General features: G+C 39.9%; 1 protein-coding gene across 1 annotated transcript in view; it reads left to right on the forward strand.

The window, feature by feature from the left end:
- Window positions 1-11,532, forward strand: part of LOC126184922 (3'-5' ssDNA/RNA exonuclease TatD) — a 52,177-nt gene extending 40,645 nt beyond the window's left edge. The window contains exons 5-6 of the mRNA XM_049927594.1: window positions 9,871-10,033; window positions 10,869-11,532. Of these exons, the coding sequence (XP_049783551.1) occupies window positions 9,871-10,033; window positions 10,869-11,031 (326 nt within the window). The 3' untranslated portion in view covers window positions 11,032-11,532. The remainder of the gene's footprint in view (window positions 1-9,870; window positions 10,034-10,868) is intronic.
- Window positions 11,533-16,518: the final 4,986 nt, after the last annotated feature.

Here is a 16,518-nt window from a genome sequence, read left to right on the forward strand (position 1 = left end):
TGGTTTGGTGGCACCCTCAGCATTGCATGTACTCTGCCCAGTCCACCACTGTGGCGTTCGCCTAGCAGTGGGAGCTTTTAGAATGAGTCCAGTGACCAGTGTCGTGGTGGAGGCCAAAGTTTCACCATTGCGGATCCGACATGCACAACTGCTCACCAGTTACATTGCACACATTTGTAGTTCTCCTGAGCATCTGAATTACCTTCTCCTTTTTCCACCCGTGGCAGTTCATCTCTCGCACTGGTGGCCCTGGCCCAGGTCAGGGCTAACGATTGCGGTTCGTGTGTGATCCTTTCTGTCTGAACTGGAGTCCTTCTCTTTACCACCTCCCATCCAGGTCCGTCCACATACACCTCCATGGTGTACACCTAGGCTGCAGATTTGTCTGGACCTTTCGCATGACCCTGAGGACTCAGTTACTCCTGTTGCTCTCCACTGTCATTTCCTCTTGATTCTTGATGTGTTCAGGGGCTCTGAAATGGTTTTCACTGATGGCTCGATGGCTGATGGTCGTGTTGGCTTCGCCTACGTCCACAGAGGCCGTTTTGAACAGCATTCCTTGCCTGGTGGCTGCAGTGTATTCACTGCAGAGCTGGTGGCCACCTCCAGTGCACTTCAGTATATCCGTTCATGTCCCAGGGATTCACTTCTGTGTACTGACTCCTTGAGCAGCCTACAAGTTATCGGCCAGTGCTACCCTTGCCATCTTTTGGTAGCATCCATCCAGGAGTCCATCTATGCTCTGGACCAGTCCCGTCATTCAGTGGTGTTTGTGTGGAACCCAGGACATGTCGGTATCCCAGGCAACGAACTTGCCGACAAGCTGGCCAAACAGGCTACGCGGGAGCTGCTTCTGGAGATGGGCATCTCTGAACCTGACCTGTGTTCTGGTTTACGCTATAGGGTTTTTTGGGTTTGGGAGATGGAATGGCATAACAGTACACACAACAAACTGCATGTCATTAAGGAGACTACGAATGCGTGGAAGACTTCCATGCAGGTCTCTCACAGGGAATCAGTTGTCCTCTGCCGGCTCTGCATTGGCCACACTTGGGCAACCCACAGTTACCTCCTGCACCGTGCAGACCCGCTTGAGTGTTGGTGCAGCGCCCAGTTGACAGTGGCCCATATTCTGGCGCACTGTCCCACTTTGACTGCCCACCAATAAAATCTTGGGTTACTGGACTTGTTGCCGCTAATTTTATGTGACAACGCCACATCGGCTGATTTAGTTTTACATTTTATTCATGAAGGAGGGTTTTACTATTTGATCTAAGGTTTAGCGCATGTCCTTTGTGCCTCTGTGTCCTCCACACTAGTGCTTCTAGGGTTGAGGTTTTAATGTGTTGCAGAGTGGCCGGCTTCTGTTTCATTCTCATGGTCAGCCAGCCATGTAATCTGCTCTGTTGTTTTAATCTCTTCATCCCGTTTCTGTGGTTTTCTTGTCCCCTTTTGTCCATTTACATGTTTGTTACCCTTCATCGTTCTTGTGATTTTTTTCCTTTCATTCCGTTTTGAGTTGTCACTCTCGTTTGTTTTATTCTCACTCATGTGGCATTGTTTTATTCAGAACAAGGGACTGATGACCTCATAGTTTGATCATTTACCCCTCTTTTAATCCAACCATAAACAGGGAGCAACTTCCTGTGAATTGATGTGGTAGAGTCATCACCTTACCCCTTTTCTGTAGTGGATTTTTAAGCATTCCTTTTATTTTTAGTTTCTCCAATTTTAAGACTTTGTTCCCATTGCTGCTGGTTTTCAATTTCGGTTTTTTACTGTCTTAAGTCACGGGCTGGGCGCTAATGACCATAGAAGTTTTGCGCCCTAAAACCAAAAACAAAAAAAAAAAAAAAAAAAAAAAAAAAGTCATCACCGGTCTTGAAGCGGAACTCCATCACCGACTGTTGTCGCAACTTGACATGTACTTCACCATCCATTATAGCTCACCTGTAAATAAAAGAAAATACTTTTATACACCAACTTATAGCTAAATGTTCCAGGTATGTTCACAAAATATTTCATTCTCCCGCAAAAAATAAAAAAATTAGAGACGGCTGTGCAAAACTTTTTGAACGCCCTTTGTACAGTGAATATTTTAAGAGACAAGATGAAGTTGCCAGATTTCCTAACAAATGGGAATTTTATGAATGCAAAAATAAAGTGGAGGGTATCTTAATTTTGCCAGAACTTTTAATGCTCATCAATGGAAGTGAGGAAGTGGCTCATTTTTAGACTACTGTTGGCATTAGTTGGAAAATTGATGAATAAATATCTGAGTTCTAGGACTGCTTACTGTAAATGGTGAAATGTTCTGAGATACTGGAATTCCAGTCAAAGTGAAGACAACCTACCGAAAATATATTTTGATGTAATGGAACTTTCAATGTTGTGGAGAATGTTTTCTGACAAGAATTCATTATTATCAGAAAAAAGTTTGAGAATACTGTTTCCATTCACCACAGCTTGTAGGAGTGAAAGGGGACCTCTGATTGAAGTGCATTGGCCAAGACTAAACTTAACATAAAGTGTTAGAAATAAGTGATACCAACTTCTTCATTAACTCAATATTTTTTTATTTAATAAAGGACATATGAGTTTGTTATGTTTGCGCAGTAGTTATGTTTTATAATTTTAAAAATAGCAGGTTTAATTTGTTCTCCCCCTCAATGTGCTTCATAACAACAACATTGCCTATAGTCAGACGATTCCCATTATGTTTCCTGAGCTTCTTTATTACAATCTATCACACTTCCCATAAACGCCTCGTGTCAGGGTTACTCGACAAAGACTTCAAACACTAGAGTACATAACTTACATTATCTGGTTGTTAGCCTTCGGTGGTCTCGCATCACATCAGTGGTTTAGTTCACACTACTGTTAAGTGGTTGGATTGATGTTCGCTAAATAACTTACACTAAACTGCAGCATGTAGCTTTCAATCTCAATCACATTTGTGGTAACACACCTTTATTTTTGTGATAATCAGCTTTCTACACTTGTGAGTTTTGATAATTACAGCAAATACATAAGCTACACTCATCAACAAACCATATCACATATCATAGGTAGCAGATTAGAACATGGTTATACCGATATGGTGCATGTAAATTCTTCTTCCACACACTAGTTGCACAATGTTCATTTAACATGTGATATTGCCAGGCTAATTATGCTACTGTCAATGGTTTGAATAGTAGTGGTAAAATTTCACTATTGGACTCCACTTAACTAACAAATCCATTGCAAATTTTGATTTGTTGCAATTGTGAGTTATTAATATAATGTCACAAAGATGTTGATAGAATGAATTTGAACTACAGGCTGACTGAAGCACTGTCCTGTGCAACTAATTATAGAAGTATGTATGAATAATAATTAAAATTTGTCATTATATTCAGGCTTACAGTAGGAAAAAGAACAAAATTAGGTGACATGAAATTATAAGATTGATTATGGGTTGGATATCTGGAAAATTGACAAAATTGTAGAACTATGTTGTGAATGTTATGTATACTTCTTCTGGGGTTCACAAATACTGCCAAAAAGGCTAAATTTGTTTGATTTAATAAACAGCAAACTAAGAAGTTTTCCCAGTGAAAGTGGGCATTTTTGAAATCTGAAAAATCAGGGCAATAGAAATATGGGACTGAATTGTGCAAATAATCTTTGGTTAAGAGTGGAACATTGTAGAATACAATAATTTTATTTATGAATAAAATTTTAAATAGTAAATTTTTGGAAAAGTAAGATATTGACTAAGAGGAGGAGGATGAGAGCTCTAAACTGAGGAAATATAACTTCAGTCACACCTCACTGCAAATCTCCATGTGTTTGTAAAGCATCTTAAATTATGAAAATTTTTTTATGCAAAATATTTCCATGCAATTTAATACACTATCATTATTAGTGACAGAAAGTATATCTTGAACAATTAGTTTTGGTGAAACTAGGCCTGAAAATGAAATTACCTATTGTGGGTAATTACCTTATATGTTCTTTGTAAAACATGAAAAATTAAAGAAAAAACACGTTACTGTCAGGGTTGGTACTGAAACAAGTTGATGTTCCGTCTTGCTTGTTTACAAGTTGTTTTCTAGAATTGGTCACCCTAGTATTTTGTAAGTAGCTTTTTTACAGTTGCACCAAACCATCTCAGAACTCTCCCAAAAAATCTCGACCTTCTATTCACTTTCCCCTTCTCTTCTCATTTGGTGGATTCATTCCATTTCGTGTTGAATCATAATATTATAAGTAAGTATTTAAATTACAAAAAAGAAAATAGATTGCTATTCATCATGTAGAGACGAAGTCGAGTTGCAGATAGGCAGAGGCCCAACAACAATAAAAGCTGTTCATTTGAGCTTTTGACCAAAAGACCTTCTTCTGGAGAAGAAAACCCACACACATTCACACAAGTGCAACTCACACACATGACCTCAACTGTCACACATGGCCACCATCTCTGGCTGCTGAGACTGGACTAGTCAGCAACCAGAAACTGTGTGTGTGTGTGTGTGTGTGTGTGTGTGTGTGTGTGTGTGTGTGTGTTTTCTGCTTCAGGAGGAGGCCCTTTGGCTAAAAGTTTAGATGTAGAGCTGTCTTTTTGTTGTGCTGGTCTGCAACCCAGTGTCTCTTCTGTGTATTGAATAGTAAACTATCCTATTCACAATGTTGTTATTTCATCCTGGATTTTCCATTGTTTTATGTAAATTACAAGCTGTGAAAGTTACCAATAACTTCATAATTAGATGTGTTTGCAACCACTTTTGGTACCACTGACAAGGGAATGGTCCAATAAGACTATGTGGAAACTGACCTTGAAAGTTTTTACACAGGAAGAATACAATGAAAGAAATGCACTGTTAGAATTTTAGCTGCTAAGAGGCAATGAAAGTATTTTAAAAAAATAGCTGAAAATTGCCAAATTTGTAGTGTGCCGGTCATCTGTAGAAGTGTAGATCCCTACTGGTGCTGCAGCAACTGTTCATGTGCAACTAGATGCGCAAACGCGCGCGCGCACCCCCCCCCCCCCCCCACACACACACACACACACAACATTTGTAAACAGGAAACACAACACAACCCGATCATAATTTGTAAAGGACGTTTCAGGTTACCGTTCGTTGGCAGTTTCTCTGACACTACAGTACACCATTGCTATTCTCTTGAATTAGTCACTCAAGTAACATCTATTATAAATTATCAGTTGCTCTTTGCAGTATTGGTAAGTAATCTACTTCTACATGGTTACTCTGCAATTCACACTTAAGTGCCTGGCAGAGGGTTCATCGAACCATTTTCATACTACTTCTCTACCATTCCGCTCTCGAATGGTGCGTGGGAAAAAGGAACACCTAAATCTTTCCGTTCGAGCTCCCATTTCTCTTATTTTATTATGATGGTCATTTCTCCCTACATAGGTGGGTGTCAATAAAGGATTTTGTATTTCTCCAGTTCCAGTAAGATGATGACATGTTTCAAACAGCTCCTTAAAATTTCATAGCATTAGCTCCTATACTTTCTAAGAAAAGGCTTCTAGTAATACAAAACTGCGTAAAACTGAGACAATGCAGTTGAAAGATTTAGTTCATATATTTCAATGTGTAATAGGCTTACCTGATTTTAGAAGTCACCATATTGGATTCTCCTCATTCTCCAGGTCTCTCTTCTCTCCCCTTCTAAAATGTCTTGCCTGTATTTATAAATCAGACATTGCTCTCTCGGCATCATTTATGTGCTCTGATTGATGGTATAACATGCTTTTGCAATGCACACACCTAGATTTTCACCAACACTCTTCAGAACTTCAGTTCTGCCATTATTCTCCCTCAGTGAAATATAAAATTGCATCATAGACTCCTATTTATAGTATGTTATGTCAATAGAATATCCTTTTTTACATTTCATTCAAATTCAAGTATTTGGGGCTTCATTTGCATTCTCTTGTTTTCCCATGAATAGACTTCCTCAGCATGGTAGGGTACAAATGCAGGCTTCACAGTTCCCGGTGGTGCATAGATATTCACAAGCGTTATTTCTCCAATTGTGACAATGACTTCATGGATATTATTCATGGTAATGGTAGAGACAGCGGGAAGCCTTTTCTGTATCATTCTGGTTATGATTCTGGTGCAGAACGTCAAACTGTTCAGCACGTCAATCATTACTTGGTGCTCAGTGTGATCATTCCTTGGTGACCCGAAGGAGTTCCTGATGACAGCAAATACATCAGTTAAACATATTCCACCGTTGCATATGTCTGTGACCTTCTGTCCCATGTAATAAATTTAATTAACTTGTGAATGTTTTTTAGTGTTAAATATGTGTGTGTGTGGGGGGGGGGGGATGCGCTTCTGTGCATCTATATATATTGTCAGAGAAAAAAAAAGTTTTCTTGTGTGCTGTGATACTTTCCAGGCATCAAATTAAAAAAATAACTCTCTCAGGAAATCAGGGTTTGCAATAAACCTGACTAATGGGCCTAATTACATTAATAACAGCTTTTGGTAGCAAGTGTTTGTGATGTAACATTGTGGGTTTGTCTGGTGAAGGATAGTAAGTTGGGATGAGTCACAATTCACATGACAGCAGAATCCCTTCATTACTTTACAGCAGTCTGTATTAGTAGCTCATGCTCGTGCCTGGTGGACACTGAGTGTGGCTCGAACCTACATGCCTCGACAGGTAAACATTGTTGTAGAGATGACAGCAGCTATGCACAGCTCTGCATGATGGTGGATGGTTCTTGCAACCCTGTCTGGGTGGTTGAGCTGTGTCAGGAGCTGATGTGACAGATTAGTACGGCAGGCCGAGCACAGTATGTGCTGGTGTCTGCCCCTGACCGTGTTGAGTGGTGGGAGCATAGATGTCTGGGGTGTGAGCCCTTGTGTGGCATGTGGTGCTGGCAGTTGCCCAGTGGCTCATAAGCCAGGAGGGCCTCAGTTCGACCCTTGACCTATTGATGCTGCAGGTGGACCCCCGGGTAGGCGGTCCTGTCAAAATGATGTAAGCCAATACTATAGTGGACACTAACACGTTAACTCACTTATTCAGCTTACCTGGCCAGTTGGCTAATATTTATACATACAAAAGTGGGTTTGTTGTAATGTGGCTACTGCAGATGTCATGCACACCACATACCAAAGAGTCCCTGGTTTAAGTGACACGTTGGTCACAGACCGACAATTAGGTGTCGTCTAGGTGAGTGCCAAGGCACAGTACCGTTCCAGAATATTACAGCAAGTGGCTGTAATTTCTTGGGTTATAGTTACACTAATTGTCTTTCAGACACAGATTATGTGTTTGTGTTAGGTGGATATTTTGTGAAAATAAATTGCCCACACAGCTTGCCCATTGCTCGTGAATTGTCCTATTTTCCTAATAGCTTTCCCATAAGAGAATAAATTTCTTTAAGAGTAATATTGTTTTTCCTCCAAGTGATTATCTATCCTCAAGCATTACTCCTTCTCCTTTAGGAGTAAAAGAAACCTACCATCAAGCTTCTTTTGGATGTGGCCAAAACATTTTTTATTTTCTGTTGGGGTCTTGTATGTTTTTTTTTTATTATTATTATTATCTATTTCCACTTTTAAAGGAGAAGGATCTCCATCACAAAGATATTTAGTGAACTTAGTGCCATACTGGCCCCATCTGTAGAAAATCCACACAACTACTGAGGCCTCCATGCCCCTCTTGAGCCATTATAAATTCTGGAACATGCTACTGCACACTTTTTTTACCACAGTTTTTCATTGTGTTTATTGTTGGACTTTTTTCTAATTGCACATTGGTGGCAGTATATAGACATAATTTCTATATCTAAAACTTTACCTGAATCAGTGCCAGTTAAAGCTGCACCATCATGTCGAGATGTGTGGCCCTTTAAAGAGATCAACAATATTCTTGCTGTAGATTCACTGTCGTCGATGTCTACGCCAGCATCTATTTCTTTTTGGTTTATTTCAACCAGCTCTTCTAGTGCTTTCTTCACTGAAACTTTGGCAGTATCAGATGCAGCATCTGAAATTTCATTATTTTTTGTCAAACCTCACGCATGGTGGAAGCATGTTCAGGAAACTACACAATAAATTACTTCCTTCCGTACCCCATCCAAGGCATCTCGGAGGAATGTTAACCTAAAATTACTTTTGTAGGAACCACTGTTAGATTCATAGACAAGAAAAATGAAAATTCATAGCCACATGTACTACAAAGTAATTTAAAATCACTAGCTATTCCCACTCTTCTTTGTTCCAGGCGACGTGCATTCCATACCTTTTCAGTCAACTCGTGCAAACAGCAGCTTTATAGTGTGACAGAGAAGTTCTAAATCAAAAGCCAGAATCCAGTGATATCCTTATCAATATCAGTCACATTCCTGTCCCAGTTTCTGATGATGTAGTCAAGAGGTTATGTTCTTCATGTCAAGGGGCTGCTTCCTCTTCCCCCCCCCCCTCCCCCTTAGTAAACCTGTTACCTTGAAAACTAAGTTTCTTAAACATAGTTTTACTGTGTTCCAGTATGTCTGTACGTATGTTCACGTACACGTAAATGTTTAGCTAATTCGCTCTCGCATACTTATAAGCATACGTATGATTTGAATGTAAATAATACACATATACGGAAGTTATCAGCCGCAAATATAGATACTAGCCAAAGATATACTTGTTGGCCAAAGATATCAGAAGAAGAGACCCTGTACACTCACAAAAGTTCCACTGAAGCAGCAGTTTCCCAGATGTGTGAAAATGTGGGTATGGCTGCGAGTGCAGAGTTCAACATTTTGGTATTTCAGAGGCTTTTGTAATGCTGCTGTCAAGATAAAATGTATAAATAAATATCTGTAGAATGGAAAGAAACATTCCACATGGGAAAAATATATTAAAACCATAGGTTCTGTGACTTACCAAACGGGAAAGCGCTGGTAGATAGACACAATAAAAAAACACACACACAAAATTTCAAGCTTTCGCAACCCACGGTTGCTTCATCAGGAAAGAGGGAAGGAGAGGGAAAGACGAAAGGATGTGGATTTTAAGGGAGAGGGTAAGGAGTCATTCCAATCCTGTGAGTTGAAAGACTTACCTTTGGGGGAAAAAGGGACAGGTATACACTTGCGCGCGCATACACACACATATCCATCTGCACATATACAGACACAGGCAGACATAGGCCCTTACATATGTCTGCCTGTGTCTGTATATGTGCAGATGGATATGTGTGTGTGTGCGCGCGCGAGTGTATACCTGTCCCTTTTTCCCCCTAAGATAAGTCTTTCCACTCCCGGGATTGGAATGACTCCTTACCCTGTATGGGTATGGCTGTGAGTACAGAGTTCAACATTTTGGTATTTCAGAGGCTTTTGTAATGCTGCTGTCAAGATTAAATTTATACATAAATATCTGTAGATTAAGAAAAAAATATTTTTAAAAAATCAATTTCTTGAACCCAAATCCACGACGTCCCTCTCACAGTGGTTGTGCGTATACACGGAAGGAACTGAGAGGACAAGTAGGAGTTATACAAACAGGTAGATTATCTAGTATAAAACAAATAAAAAAGTGGAAGTGTGGAGCTGTCACACTTATTAGCACCAGACATTAAGAAAGGATGATAAGGGTATAAACAAATAGTTGGCAAGGGACAGGAACGAAATTGGATAAAAAAAAAGAAAGGAAAAAAATCATCTTGGAGCTGTATTGCGTTCTAAACTGGTGACTTGAGATGAAAGGAAAAGTGTCAATTATAATCTTTTCAGCAGTGTTATTTTTTAGTCATCATACTTCAGCCAGGACAAATATGGACAGGGAAATTACAATATTTTTTAAAAATAAATTATGCTTCAAATTGATAAATTTTTTATTTCAGGTTATTTATGCAAAGACAAATCTGACAATGGAGTTAGAAAGCTTTTAGAGTCTGGTGTCATCCCACTGGAACAGTTGATGGTGGAAACTGACTCTCCATTCATGTATCCCAATACTCGTGCATCTAAGTTGCCCCCACATGTTAAAGAGGCTCTAACAGAAAGGTATGATTTTCATTTGATTAACTTCCAGTTTTTTTTCTGCAAAATCTTGTGCCCAACAAAAACACAGTCATGACCAAATGAGATGATTCTGTTGAAAGATTACCATGGTGTTTCACAAAAACAAATGATCATTTGGAGGTGGCACAGCAATTCAATGAAGCTTTATTACTGACTGGAAAATTTGTGTCCGATTTCTAAATGCTCCTTACAGTGCCATGATGCAATCTGTTCATAGTAACTTAAGTAATTGCTTTTTCAATAAACATTGAGTTAGTGTATTGACAGAACATTAAAATGGTGGGTGCGAGGAGAGTTACTCATCTTTTTGAAGCCTCACTTGTGAAAGTATAAGTTAAACATATTTTTTCCTTTTGATTCCAGAAGACTTAATTATTCATCTTGTGCTCTTTGAAAAAAATGGAGCAATGATAAAACTGTGGCTTGGTTAGGAGAGTTTAGTCTTACTTCTATTTTTTATTTTATAAGGTTTTATTTTAGATTTTATGAATAAACGATACCCCTAAGAATACTACGTATGTTAGCACAGTGTGCTAAAATTAATAAGTGACTTATTTCAAATTATGAGGAATGGAAATTGTGTAATCTATTATTCTTGTTGTTATAATATTAAAAGATGTATCTAGAATGGAAATATATAAAATGGAGGAAATTGTTAGGTGCTTCATGGATAAATGTGTTGAATTTATAAAGACTGATAGCACTGATATTTAGTCTGGAAACAGAACAAACTTTGGGAAGACTCATTGGTTAAGCAGATATTTTAAAATTAGGATTTAATTTATTCGGATTTTATAGTTTTCATTTTCTGTTCTAGGTCTCTCACATTTTTGCAGCGGTACTGTACCTTTCAGAGAAATGAACCATGTTCACTTCCTGCAATTGTCGAAATGGTTGGGGCGTTTATGAGAAAAGGACCTGAAGAAGTTGCTCTAGCAACTGCATTTAATGCTCTGAAAGTATTTGGCCTTTCACATTAAAGCTGTTCTTCCTTGCAGAGTGTAATCTCTGTTATACTTTTGACTGTGCCAGTTGTTAAAAGGTTACTGATAATATTTTGTACCACCATGACAATATGTTGTTGACTGACAAAGTCATTAAGTATGTTGTAAATACTGTTTACCATATTGTGTCCTACCTGCAATACTCATATAGATAAGAGAATTTATATATGTTGATGTTGTTGTTGTTTATGATATGATATGATATGTACATATTTATATATGTATTTATACTTTCTCTACATATCTTATTAAAAGAAAATTATTTTGTTACATGTACCTATGCAGCTTACTAAGTCCTTTAGTTTCATGCACAGGGAGTCATATTCATATTCTTGAGGAAAAAGAACTTGTTTCACAAAGCGCCTAGCATCCAGCGCACGTTGGTCTATTGATTATTCATATGATTTTAAAACTCATCCCTATAGGTTTTTGGACAAATTCTAAGTTGATTTCTGAATGAATCATAAGTTGATTTTTGAATGTGTTTATAATGTATGTGGTGTCTCTGCCAGGGGAATCCCCGTCACATCAAGAAATAAACTTTCCTGCGCACGAAAGGGGACGGGACTACACAAGCCGAGCGGAATAAAGCCAAATGGCTGCATGCCAATTGCTGTTTATATGGTTAACTGGGGAATTGTCAGTGTTGTTATAATTACTTGCGAAATCCGTAGGTTGAGACTACCAGAATGGAAATAAACGAGTAACAGGAATAAGAGCTAAGAAAGATTACATATTATCTTCTCGGTGTATCCAAGAAAATGAAATTTTGATGAAACATGTTTGACCAGACTGTTACACTAGTAAGAGCCAGTTGTACAGTCTCCGGATAGCATCCGCTAAAGTTGTATTCTAGGAGAAGAGCAGGAAACGCGTTATATGAACACTTAATAATGCCTAACCGGAGAATAAACGCAGGATAACTAAACTGGTGATTGTGGCAGGGTTAGTAAAGTTAATTGGAGAGTAAGTTTTGACACTGGCAGCAATAGTTACAGAATTAGTGATGACAAGATTGTTTGTTAGGATGAGGAAGGAGAAGAAACGGGGACAGCACACAAATTATGGAAAAATTAGATGATTCCAAATTTATATAAAAATTTCGTACTACTACTTTTCGATCTCGTGCTTCAGAACGCTGGAGCGTATGAACGAAATGTGAAACTATTGCGTAACACAAAACTACACTCCTGGAAATTGAAATAAGAACACCGTGAATTCATTGTCCCAGGAAGGGGAAACTTTATTGACACATTCCTGGGGTCAGATACATCACATGATCACACTGACAGAACCACAGGCACATAGACACAGGCAACAGAGCATGCACAATGTCGGCACTAGTACAGTGTATATCCACCTTTCGCAGCAATGCAGGCTGCTATTCTCCCATGGAGACGATCGTAGAGATGCTGGATGTAGTCCTGTGGAACGGCTTGCCATGCCATTTCCACCTGGCGCCTCAGTTGGACCAGCGTTCGTGCTGGACGTGCAGACCGTGTGAGACGACGCTTCATCCAGTCCCAAACATGCTCAATGGGGGACAGATCCGGAGATCTTGCTGGCCAGGGTAGTTGACTTACACCTTCTAGAGCACGTTGGGTGGCACGGGATACATGCGGACGTGCATTGTCCTGTTGGAACAGCAAGTTCCCTTGCCGGTCTAGGAATGGTAGAACGATGGGTTCGATGACGGTTTGGATGTACCGTGCACTATTCAGTGTCCCCTCGACGATCACCAGTGGTGTACGGCCAGTGTAGGAGATCGCTCCCCACACCATGATGCCGGGTGTTGGCCCTGTGTGCCTCGGTCGTATGCAGTCCTGATTGTGGCGCTCACCTGCACGGCGCCAAACACACATACGACCATCATTGGCACCAAGGCAGAAGCGACTCTCATCGCTGAAGACGACATGTCTCCATTCGTCCCTCCATTCACGCCTGTCGCGACACCACTGGAGGTGGGCTGCACGATGTTGGGGCGTTAGCGGAAGACGGCCTAACGGTGTGCGGGACCGTAGTCCAGCTTCATGGAGACGGATGCGAATGGTCCTCGCCGATACCCCAGGAGCAACAGTGTCCCTAATTTGCTGGGAAGTGGCGGTGCGGTCCCCTACGGCACTGCGTAGGATCCTACAGTCTTGGCGTGCATCCGTGCGTCGCTGCGGTCTGGTCCCAGGTCGACGGGCACGTGCACCTTCCGCCGACCACTGGCGACAACATCGATGTACTGTGGAGACCTCACGCCCCACGTGTTGAGCAATTTGGCGATACGTCCACCCGGCCTCCCGCTTGCCCACTACACGCCCTCGCTCAAAGTCCGTCAACTGCACATACGGTTCACGTCCACGCTGTCGCGACATGCTACCAGTGTTAAAGACTGCGATGGAGCTCCGTATGCCACGGCAAACTGGCTGACACTGACGGCGGCGGTGCACAAATGCTGCGCAGCTAGCGCCATTCGACGGCCAACACCGCGGTTCCTGGTGTGTCCGCTGTGCCGTGCGTGTGATCATTGCTTGTACAGCCCTCTCGCAGTGTCCGGGGCAAGTATGGTGGGTCTGACACACCGGTGTTAATGTGTTCTTTTTCCATTTCCAGGAGTGTATTTTCGTGAGGTGGCCTAATAGCCCATTACTTGGTACTTCGTGAATTATATTCTGTCATGTTATAAAAAATAACAATTTGTGCCAAAACAGTCTCGTTTATTGTGTATTGTAATTGCTGCAATATTAGGGAGGCCTATTTTGTTTTATCTAGCAGACAGTGACAAAATACATGTAATTAGATCGAGAAACCACACCAGTCTTTGTTACAATTTGTATTAACAGCTTTTTCAATATTAGACAGTGACTTTTCATTTTTTCATGTAGCAAAACGTTTGACGAACTTTGATTAGGAAATAGATTCTTTCATAGAAAGGAAAGCACGGCATGTAAAGTGTAGCAAGAGTAGAGAAAAATGCTAGGACTGAAGAACTGTGTATTCTCTTGCTTGTCTCTTGTCTTTACTGATTTTATGTATTCTATATTTAATTTTATGTCACACAAAACAGCAAGTTATTAGCTAATAGGTAATAGAGAGTTCTTGTTCTTCCGGTTACTTTTTTTTTTTTTTTTTTTTTTTCGAAATACAGTGACGTATAATAGAAGAAAGCTGTGTGAAGAGTTGTGGCACTGCACTTTGGCACACTTATGACCAAATAAAATGTCTCGTGTTGCCTCGAACACACGTTTTATGTCTCAGACACTTCAGAAAGATGTGTGCTACAAAATAAACATATTTTTGATGTCCTATCTAAAACGCTCGAGGAAAGGGGAGGGGGTTGCCACTATCTTTGGCTCTCATTTAAAAATCAGTTCTTTGAGGATGACCATTTAGAATAATTTCAAGACCAGACATTTATGTCGTGATTAAAAATTTTACTGGCACATGTGTTCAATGTATCTTAAAGTGTAACACGCACAAAAAAGATCAACATTATATGTGAAAGCTTAGCTTCTCTTGTAGCAACACTATGTATATTAATTTAAACCATTAAGTTTTCTTATTTTTGTGTTCGTGCTACTTAGCAGTGATGTTGCTATTGGCTGACTACATTACGTGCCCTATGCTCTAAATATCTGCTGTCATCAGCTGGCGAGATCAGGTGACATGAGCTATGACTGGCTTACAAATGCACATCGCAATCTCGATTTCAATATTCTGGAAAGTAACATGCGGTGTTTGGTGAAATTTGAATTTATACTCTCGTAACAAGAAAATAAACAGTATACATGTTGCTGCACATCAGACATCTTTCCAAAACGTGTTTTTTTTCCTGAATTTAGTTTCCTAAAGTGTCAGGAAATTCTACGCCAGTGTATAAAACCATAACCATTCAAAGGCTTGGTAAGTTTTACAGTTTTGAAGACTAGTATACTGTCACTTAATACGGAAAAAGTGTATTTTCACCCGGGAGAAAGTTTATCTTTTACTGGGAAATCTGAGAATTTCTTTTTCCTTGTCCACATATACACCCTGATCATTGCAAAGCTTTATCCTTTCAACAGCATTTTCAACTTTGGAAATAATAAAGTCTGCAGTAGCCAGGTCTGAAGAGTATGGAGGATGAAGCAATACAGTGATTTCGTTTTTTGTACAATAGTTGCACCAACGAGGATGGATGTGGAGGTGCCTTATCATGAATTGTCCCGCCACGTTTCAGGCCATTTCTTGCTAACATTTTCTTGCAGGCGTTGCAAAATGCCTGATAGTACCATTGATGAACAGTTTGTCCCCACGGCATAAATTCACGATGAACTAATCCTTCAGAGTCAAAGAAAACTATGAGCATGGCTTTGACACTTGACATGACCTGACAAGCTTTTTTTGTTTTGGAGAACCTTTCCCGACCCATTGTAAAGGCTGAAGCTTGGTCTCAATGTCACAACTGTAGACCCACGTCTCATCACCAGTTATGATTCTCTTAAGGAACATCTTGTTCTCATTTGTGCAATCCAAAAGCTCTTCTCAGATTGCGAGCTGAAGAACTTTCTGGTTGTGACTCATGAGCCATGGGATGAACTTGGCAGCAACACTATGCATTCCAAGATGATGATGTCAGGAATTCATGACATGATCCAACTGAAAAGTTATGTTCTGTAATCTCTTGGACAGTGTTGCCTTCGATGGCATGCACAATATCTTGACATTCCTGACATGATAAGAGCATCTTCGGTAGACATTGAAGGGCGTCCTGGACAAGGGTTATCTTTAACTTCTGTGTGGCCGTTTTTAACCATGGGAACCATTCGTAACACCAGGTAGAGCTTAAAGCACTAATCACCATAGGCTTCCTGCATCATTTGGTGTGTGTCTGTAAAGGTTGTCTTGAGTTTCAAGCAAAATTTAATGCAGACACATTGCTCCTCTAACTCTGCCATCTCAGAATTTTCAAACTGTGTGACACAGCATTGTACTCAATACAGCACCGAACAATAACAAACAGACATACAACAATGAAACTTCTGGCAGTTACACATTACACTCAGGTGTTTGTAGGAATGCCAACCACATTTCACTCCAACACACAATTGGCACGAAATTAAGACCTCGTATTACATTTAACAAATTTCAAAGAACTTACAAATGTTAATTTCATGAAGCAAAAATTTAAAATTAGTTCCTCTAAAAGATTAAACAGTGAAGGAGAAACAGAAATACCATACAAAATAAAAAGTATTGCTTCATTGGGATTTCCTGAGCCTACATTATTTCATATGGAGTCCATTTTCTCTTGTTATTGTCTATAGTGTTCAGGCAATGAAATCCTTATGAGTAGCTGTGACTTCTGGTTCTCTCTTGTCCCAAGCTGTTTTCATCTTTCAGATTATTATTTTGCAATGAGCACTGCCTTTTCCTGATTTCATTACCAGTTGTGAACCACAACTTTTTTATTGATGCCAGGTAATTGAGTAGTAG

Source organism: Schistocerca cancellata, chromosome 1 (genome assembly GCF_023864275.1).
Source record: "Schistocerca cancellata isolate TAMUIC-IGC-003103 chromosome 1, iqSchCanc2.1, whole genome shotgun sequence".
NCBI lineage: Eukaryota > Metazoa > Arthropoda > Insecta > Orthoptera > Acrididae > Schistocerca > Schistocerca cancellata.